The 10,043-nt window shown below is 36.5% G+C and overlaps 1 protein-coding gene across 1 annotated transcript in view; it reads right to left on the bottom strand.

Annotated features, from left to right (window-relative positions):
- Positions 1-8,610: 8,610 nt before the first annotated feature.
- Positions 8,611-10,043, bottom strand: part of bmp7b (bone morphogenetic protein 7b) — a 59,680-nt gene continuing 58,247 nt past the window's right edge. Inside the window, exon 7 of the mRNA XM_084428929.1 lies at positions 8,611-9,174. Within this exon, the coding sequence (XP_084285055.1) occupies positions 9,025-9,174 (150 nt within the window). The 3' untranslated portion in view covers positions 8,611-9,024. The remainder of the gene's footprint in view (positions 9,175-10,043) is intronic.

Raw genomic sequence — 10,043 nt, 5'->3', positions numbered from 1 at the left:
AACATGACCAGATCTTAAGGTCATAAATAAGAAACTATTATTTGCCGAAAGAATATTAAGCCCTAAGTTAGACTTGTTTGCATTGTGCCATTATTTCATGACACTTAAGCACATTATACCTTCTAATAACACATTTCATTTTCTTTAAGAAAATATAGTTTATATCATTCTTGTGATTTTGGGGTGAAATTTGACCCAGACATGTTCTTGACATGATTTGTGAGGTTCACCAGTGATGCCTGTGCTCTGAACAGATTGTTTCTTGCTGCACAAGAAGATCAATATCCATAAGTATAGCATTTCGCCACTGAAAGCACTAGAGGCCAGACGACATGCTGTCCCAAAGAGATGAGTTAGCACTAATGGCAAAATCACAGCACTTAGCACTCCGCATGTTCCCCACCCTTCCCATCCAGCAGTGTTATTGATCGACATGTGGCCACGAGTCTCAACCAGAGGACCAAATCAGAGCATCGGTTTGATTTCATTAAAACAATGTACCTGCCATCTGCTAATGCTCAAAAATGCAAGTGTGGACGATTATAACCTACATCTAATTATAAATTACATAACAAAAATTACAAATGCATTTCTGAAAACACACTTCAATTTAAACACGTATTTCTAAGTACACTAAAACAAACTACAATTCATACATGTCTCATTTTTTATGTTATGGCTTGATATTATATGTAATAATATATATATATATATGTGTGTGTGTGTGTGTATGTGTATATTATATATATGTGTGTGTGTGTGTGTGTGTGTCTTTTTAAAGCAGCATGAGCTCTAATCTAGAATCTGAGATGGCATGAAATCTATTATAAACAAATTTATTTCCATATATAAATCCATATAATAATAATAATAATATCCAGTACCAAGCCTTGAAAGGTTGAACTGTTTAATATTAAATTTAACAATTAAAAAAAAAGTGTACTTGTGTTGAAAAAATTATAGTATCACAATAAGACTAATTACAGACTTTTAAATAAAAATAACAGTACTACTACTACTACTAATAATAATAATAATATGTATAATAATAAAATATTGCCCAGTAACATTGATGATACAATGTATTGTCACCAATATTGTGCATCTTATAATGACATTCATTATCTTGAAATAATTATAAAATATGTAATGTAAATAGTATAATCATGCAAACATTCATGCAAAATTGACTGTTCAAACTACTCACGTGCAAAGAGAACATAATATTATGGAGTAATGCATATTTCAATATTATGAATAACAATTCCCTCAGAATTCCACAAGTCTTCATAAAGTTACAAGAGACTTAAGACGTAAACTCAGATCAGAGAAGTAAATCCATGCAGCTAAAGCAAAGTGTCTTAACTCATAGACATTAGTGCTTCCTCAAGGCCACAGATCACACACACTGACCAGCAGCGAGCCGGTCCGACAGAACATCCCAGCAGCAGAAGGGATGCTGCGGATCCCAGGATAAAGGAGGGGCGTGCAGCTGTTTGAGGGAGATAAAGAAGATGAGAGATTAGGTTGATTACAGTACCTGAGCAGACAGTCTTGCATCGTTCCTATCTGATACTACAAGACTCGTGCTGATGTCGGCGGAGGAAAGACTGCAGCGGGTATGAGAAGAAGGGATAGAGGGAGAGATGGATGGACAGAGAGGGAGGGAGAGACAGGACACAGGATAGAGGGACTTTCAAGGGAGGAGATTAAACAGCAGGAGGACAGAACAGACTGTAACTGACTAGTGACATGATGCTCATTTGTCCGGTTCTAAGTTGCTCAAATACATTAACAATGCAATTCATACAAACAATCATTTGAAAGCACCACTTCTGTGATGAATTTATGGTTCAGGGAAATTATGGTATTACTTTTTATTTGATGGTTACATATTTTTTAGTGTATTTAAAAAAAAATTTTTTTCTTTTTTTCATTGACTTATTTAAACTAGATATTGTTGTATCTTGAGTAAAGAATAGGAACATAAGGACATGCAGTGAGGCATGGTGACCAGTAGAGGACAGCATTGACCTCTCCATACACAAAATTGTTGGTAACGTGGCCTTGTGAAAAGATTTGGCTGGTTATTTTTGTGCTAAAACTAAAATACGTTCTAAGAACATTTTGCTAACTTTCATATTAAGTTATGAAAACATTATTTCTGAATGTTCTGAATGTTGAAAATGAACGCCCAACTGCATGCATAAATGCTTTTGTGCTAACATTATTAAAGACCGGATAACATTGAACAACTGTTCTATTAATGTTATTGGAAGGACGTTTGTTCATAACTTTGAGAGAACCTTGCCAAATATTAGCTGTTTGATTACATACTTTTTAGGGTGTTTACTAACTATGGAAATGTAGTACAATAGATTATGGGAATGTATGTTTAAAATTTCCACATGTTTCTTGAATTTAGAATTCTCTGTTTTAAAGGTGATCTAATGCTGTGTTCACATCATGTAGCAAATGCCGTAATTTCAAGTTGGAAACGCACGTTTTTATTGGACAAAAGGAGTAAAACCAGAGTCTGAATATGCAAAAATAGGTATGGCAAATGAACTGGATGTCTAATGCTCAGTGTTCATGATACAGTAGATAGACAATACCTGGATGACCAACTGCATGTGCTGAGATCCTGAAGTGTGCAGCCAGTGGACACTTTGCTATCCCATAAGTCCCTGTGAGCTGAAGATTTAAAAATGTCAGAACACTGTGAGCTGAACTCTTTTCAAGTTCAGCTGCGGTCGGCTTGCTAAGACAGTGTGCTTTGTGGTTACAGGTTTTTACATTCACTAGCTAAGACACATTTCTCAATGCTTAGGTCACTTTTTCAAAACTCTTCCCTCAGTGAGCACAACAGCAGTCTATGTGACTGAACTGTGGATCTTTATTTTTACCTTGTATGTAATTAACAGGTTTTTACTATAGTATAGCCTATGTACATTCTTTCTCAGTTAAAATTACTTTTTTGTAAATGATCAATTTACGTGCTAATACTCAGAACGTCACCTGGATAATAAAAATCCTTGGCTTAAGCTAGTAAGTTACTCAATCACTCACCCAGAAAGGCCTAACAACCACCTAGCAAGGCGCTAACAAACACACAGAACATGTTAGCCATAGCGTAGCAGAACACGCTAGCACCCTCAAAATATTGTACTTTTATGTATACATTTTATTGGCAGGTGAAAGTCCAGACTTAAAGGTCTCTTCAATTGTAAATTGAGAGATTAATAATGTTTTTTAGCCAGTCATGTCCGTGTGTGTGTGTGTGTGTGTGCGCGCGCGTCTTTCCTTGGACTTGTAGAGGTCAAGGATCAGTCCTTGAGGTGGAAATAAATACTCACCATTTTTCATTCTCCTCATCAGGTTTGTGAGCGAGCAGGAGACCCATGGGTTTGCAGAAGAGGAGGTCATAAAACAACATGACACCAAGAGGAAGTCCAGGTTAGCCGTGCTGAAAGATGACAGTGTTTGCGAGACTGCAATGTTAATGGTTTCTGGGGGTTGACGTAGAGATTTCCCCTCTTAGTCCCACATTACCACCCCATTAACCTCTGACCCCATGTTGCGGAGAGCAGAGGAGGGCTGCGGCGGAGAGCGGGATACATGAGAGGAAAGAAGAGGCCAAGCTTGTGCCCCTGGCCTCAGAGAAAGAGAAAGTGGGGAGTGTGCCCCGTGACCTCGCGCACACACACACATGGTCTGCATTTGGATGTCTGCGGGTGGCACGGAGCTAGCGCTAATCTGAAACAGCCTCCGCTATAAACAGGATGTCGGAGAGAGGGAGAGAGAAGGTGAGTGGGACGGGACGGGACGGAGAGGCTGTCCTGATAAAGGTGTGGGTTTGGAGACTCTGAGGAGATTCTCCTGTCACAGCCTCAGTCTTGCATCGCTCTCTGTTTATTAGGCGTATTCACTCTCTCTGGGTTATATGACTAGTATGGAAGCCTGTTTCCACCACAGAGTAAAAGTAATAAAAAAGTTGGCTAACTGTAACTTTAAATCGCACAACTGCGTCTTTTTCACAACAGAAACTATATTTTTCGTAATTGACCGTTCGCAAAGACCCGCCCCCTTTAGTTACTGTTGCTATGTCCGACAAGCCACGCCGCTCTCACGCCACACCATGTTCTCACGCAGTGAAAAAATACATTGCGGAGCAAAGAGGACACTGACAATGCGCTGACAGACAGGACAGAGCAGGTTACTTTTGATATGAAACAGTCTCAACATTCAAATTTGGTCATTTTTTTAAGAAATTTAACAATAAACACCGTTTTGTGGCTCTTTATTGTGTCTGACAGATCGCTGTAGAGCCTCAGTTAAAGCTGCTCGTGAACCGATCATCTCTTCCTTCTAGTTCATTTATAGTATCAAATAAACATGAATGACCATAAAAAGGAATGTTATTTTAACCACGGAAAGACGTCAGTACACTTAGTTTTTCAAGTTCAAATCCTCCAACGTTAATCTGCTAACTCTCCTGACTGCTTTGTCAGACAAAAATCATAGACAGTAAAAGAAATGGACACAGCGACCCCACTGGATTCAACGGAGAAAAGGGAAGTCAATTAGAAGCTCTCACTTCCTGATGGCTGAGCGTACTGCGCAGACTCAAACTGAGCTTGACGAGCTTACCCGTCTGTCTTCTAGTAGCTGTGCCAAGAGAAATCTGAATCATTCCCTTCCGAAACTTGTAGAGACGGAGAGTGTGAGTAGGAGGTGTCCACGAGCTAGGAGCAGGAGCAACTTTTGCTAAGTATTCTGATTAATTACTTTGTCATTTTGCCTCCACGTCCCCCCGATTGCCCGCGAGCTTCTCCTCCTGTCAATACAGTAATCTCTCTACTGTGCGACAGAGAGTCGCGTGGTTATGATGCAATCGTTAGCCTATTTTTACAAAAACTGCTTCTACGGGGCCATAACGTAAGATAAAAGGTAATGAAGCCTTTTATACATTTTCGTGTTTCTTTAGAAATAAATAATGGACAAATGGAGTCTTTAAACGCCTCAGATGTAAAGTTATTCACTGTCAAAGTGACACCAAAATGAATGGGAGTCAATGGAATGCTAACAGCAGGTGATGGTCTTGACAAAAATGGCGGATTCGGCGGATGGGATGGCGGATTATGATTGGTCAGGTCGCCTGTCAATCAAACTCCCTGCGAAGGATCAATTGTGACATTTACATCTCTGATTATGACTTTATATCTCACAATTGTGACTTTATTTCTGAAAATTGTAAAATGTACATGTTGCAACGTGACTTTAAATTTTACGACTGTGGCTTTATTTGTCGCAATTGCAATTATCAGTATTTTTTCTCACAATTGCGACTTTATCACATTTTCAACTTTTTCAACTCACAATTGTGACTTTATTTCTTGTAATTGCAATTATCATAATTGTGGCATTTTTACAAATGCGACTTTATATCTTACAGTTTAAATTTTTTTATATTTTTTTTGACTTTCTCACATATGACTTTATATCTCACAATTGTGACTATTTCTCATAATTGTGACATTTACATCTCACAATTACAATTTTATTTTTCATTTTTACGGCTGTTTCTCACAATGGACTTTATATCTCACATTATGACTTTATATGTGATAATTTTTTATTTTATATAACCTTTTAATATTTTAATGAGGCAAAAACAGGTTTCCATATTCTCTCTCTCACACACACACACACACGCAAAAGTGATATTTTTATTATTACAAAATAATATAAAAAATATTTTATTCTAAATGTATAACATAGATTTTCACCACATATAAACCAATTAGCATGGTTTACTGTAGATTTACTTTTTTCAGTTAACATTACAAACTTTTTCCCCCTCACATGCTTATGAATAGTTATCTTTCACTCACAGCACACGTGTGCACAATCTGTTGTAGGCACGACAGCTAAAGCAACACTAAAGCACTGCTGGAGCAAGATTATGCTAATGCTTCACAAACAGACATTTGTGATTAGCACACAAAACATCCTGCATGCAAATGCCACACTTTAGCTCTCACTTCCCCCCATATTTAATTCAGTTGTGTTCAAAACGTGTTTACAGATTAAGCATTACTATTAGGCCGGATTTATGCATAAGGCATTTAGACACGTGCCTATACTCGTTGTATACGTGCCCCCCATTGTAACCAGGGGGACCAATTACAATGGCTGCGTCCGAAATCACATACTCTCTTCAGTAGGTTTCTCATTTTGAACAAATAATTACTTCAAGACCGCTAAAAAAGTATGTTCTATATAGTATGCATGTGTGTAGTATGAATGTAATCTGGACGTACTACATTCGCCATGTTGTCATGATCATGTGACCTACCAGCATCAGTTGCGTCACTTCACTGCCATTCACAAATCCTCTCCCGTGGCCTCATGGGATAGTAAAGTGTCCATCGTATCAGAATCTCTCCGGAAGTAGTAGGGCATCCGGGTACTTTTTGTCAATACTTTTATGAGTACTGTGAATTTGGACATACTTCTTTTGTCACATACTGTTTTTCGCCTACTATATAGGGAAGTATGCGATTTCGGATGCAGCCAATGTATTACAAAAAATAATTACAATTATTTTACAAATATTTATTATTATTATTATTATTTCACGCTAATGCTAAAATTCTGTAAAAAAAATTACTTTATTAATTAATATTTTAATTATTATTATTTTCTTTTCATAAATCATTACTATTGGTCAGCCTTCATATCTGTCTGTGGGTTTTGCAAAAACGTAACCAATGAAAAGTATTAAAATAAGCTTGTGACTAAACCTCGTGACTCCATTGGATCGTCAAACTGTCAGTCAAACCTCATAACTCCGCCCACCTCATTTGTGAATGTAGTGCTGCACGCACATTTGGACTGTTACGGGAATATATAGGCTACTGTATATAAGGCTAATGTTTTATGTATTTGAGGAGCGGAGAGGTGTGCCTTAATCTAGCATTTGCTGTTGAGTCATAGCCAATCCTGTCATTTTATAACATGAGATTTTGACCCAATTAACCCTGAGCGCCCACATAGTTACAGCTACAATAAACTTTATAACCTGTAAGTTGATGAAAACATTATTTTGCCTGTCACAATATGAAGTAAACCCGGCCCTGTTAGTAATGGTTGTCAGTGTTTCACTTTTCTTTAGCATTTGTACACCACATGTTGACCAACTGGACTAGACAGTGAGAAGAAAATGGCTGTAAAAAAAGATAATCCTGGATAAAACTGGATTTCCTCATTTCAGTTTATCCAACAGGATCTTATTTGATTCTAAGATATTTTTAAAGGATTCTTGTTTATCCTATAAGGGTCAGTGCAAATTATGTATGGATAGAAATGCCATTAGCATTCCTTTGGGATTTTTTTGTCAGAGAAAGGAGAGTAAACTGAGAGATGTTGTGTGTGCGTGTCCTCGTGGGTCTCAGGGTCACTGCTGGGGTATGAGGTGCTCGCTGTACTCAGAGGACGGCCTGTGTTTATTCAAACTTATTTATTGGGCCAAGCCTGTAGTAAAACACTATCAGAGTCTGGAATGATATCCTCACCTCACATGCTCCTTATAAATGCCCATCTGTGGGGGGGGGATGTTCTGTGCCTTCAACAAAAGACAAAATAAATGACAGCAACCAGGTGAGCCTTGAAAGGCAGTGGAGGAGACAACCAATAAAATGAATCCTCTTATTATAACAAAGTGATTATGGCCAGTGCATTTTCTTATTTCACTTGTTGTTGGCTTGGCAAAAAGTTCATTTTGGACCTGTCTAACAAATGCCGATAACTGTTTATTGTTCAAAAAATGTTCCTTGTGAAAAAGAAGTAAAAAAAAGAAGTAGCATTCTTTTTAAAAAAGTATTTATTATGGAAAAAATATATACTTAGGTGAACTGAATGTAATGATTTCGGGGCACTTAAGTTATATGAAATGCAGTTAGCAGAAATTTAGAGTTTCCACTTAAGTAGGACTTTATATGTAATTTCATAATTACTTCTATTTTCTTTGAAATATGGTTAAAGTTACCACTGAATGTACTGACAATCATTTATGGTAAACTAAAATATACTTAAATGTCACTTCTAACTTGGGTCATATATATATATATATATATATATATATATATATATATATATATATATATATATATATATTTGTAATTTGCTTGGCAAAAAGTGTTGCGCAACTTAATTTGTGATTAAGCTGCAATTTAATACATTTAAAATACATTCACTTTAAATGTAATATCTAACAACACACTATGGTTACAATTTTAATAAAATACTTTATATTTGCTTTTTTTAGTCAACAAATAAGTGTACTTGACGTACACTTCAAGTGCACACTTCTTTTTCACAAGGGTGAAGAAACTACACTAGTTTGGCAAATCCACTGATAAAATCCTAAAAATATGAAAATGAATGCTATTTGTTGTATACATTACACTGATGTATTATTGTATCAGTGGTATATAACTTTATATGGCAGCTGGTAATCCCATATGTTGGAATTTTATGACACGTCTGAATTAATCAACATTTGTAAAAAAAAATGTATGGTCAGAAACAATTCTTTCTTTCTTTTTTAAGTGTGGAGGACACATTAAAAACAGACCAGAAGACAAGGATGTTTAGACTCCATGTTGGAAGACCAGGAAAATAAATACACTTTTGTTTCTTTTGTTGAAAAACTATTTACACAGTAGAAAGCACAAGTATCATATAAAAGTGTGTACATGTGAGCATGTATATGTGTGCATACAAATGTTGGTGTTTGTGTCTGGTAATTTCCTTTCTATTTCCTTTTTTTTTATACCATATTTAAAACATTAATTGTTGTACATATAAGAAAACTTTGCACATTGTCCATGGTAAAATAAATCCTGGAATTGGCCTGAGATCTTCTTATGGTTGCTCCTTTTTTATAACAAATGAGGAGCAGTCAGTTGTGTGACTGTGTGTATTGTCTATACTGTGTGTGTGTGTGTGTACGACAGGACTCTAGTGGCAGCCACACGCTCTGACCACCATGTTGCGGTATTTCTTCAGGATGACATTGGAGCTGTCGTCAAAATACAGGACGGAGATGGCGTGGAGTTGTGTGGGGGCGCAACATGGTTTTGGAACCGTTTCGGGGTTGATGAAGTGAACCTGAGGGAAAAAAAGTACAAAGGTCAAAACAAAAGTACTTGCACAGATAGAAGATGACGCATCTTACTATCTGTACTTTACAGAGTTATTGTATTGCTAGATGCAAGGTTCGAAAATGACACTTTTTTGGTTTTGGTTTTGGAGTCGTCAATTGGTAGTTTTAGGAATGGCAACTTTAAGGGACGTTTATGCGTTTTGGCTGTTCACGTTCACAACAATGGCGTTTTGGGGGTCTAAAAACACAAACTTTTGAAAACGGGTTTCACAGTGCAAGTTCTTGAAAAAAAATACTGTTATCGTCTCTTTGTTAACCTGCATGTATACACGTTTTGGCAACGTTTCATCTGTGCGCGAAAAACACAAAGGAAAAATCTTTCCGTTTTTAGTGCATCATTGTCGTGTAAACGTACCCTTAACTTGTGCATCTTCTTGTTTGTCACTCATTTACAAGAACAAAATAGCTAAATAATCCAAATGCCATAAAGACAAACATACACTACTGTTCAATTGTTTGGGGTCGGTAAGATTTTATGTTTGTGAAGGAAGTCTCTTCTGCTCACCAAGGCTGCATTTAATTGGTCAAAAATACAGTAAAAACAGTAATATTGTGAAATATTATCAAAATTTAAAATAACTGTTTTTCTATTTGAATATATTTTAAAATGTAATTTATTCCTGTGATCAAAGCTGAATTTTCAGCATCATTACTCCAGTCTTCAGTGTCACATGATCCTTCAGAAATCATTCTAATATGATGATCTGATGCTCAGCTAAGATTTATTATTATCAATGTTGAAAGCATAATATTTTTGTGGGATTGTTGTTCAAAAGAACAGCATTTATTTGAAACAAATCTTTCATAACATAAA

The sequence above is a fragment of the Rutilus rutilus genome (genome assembly GCF_951802725.1).
Source record: "Rutilus rutilus genome assembly, chromosome: 13".
Classification (NCBI taxonomy): domain Eukaryota; kingdom Metazoa; phylum Chordata; class Actinopteri; order Cypriniformes; family Leuciscidae; genus Rutilus; species Rutilus rutilus.
Note: the sequence above shows the minus strand (reverse complement) of the source record. Positions and strands in the feature narration are given on the sequence as shown.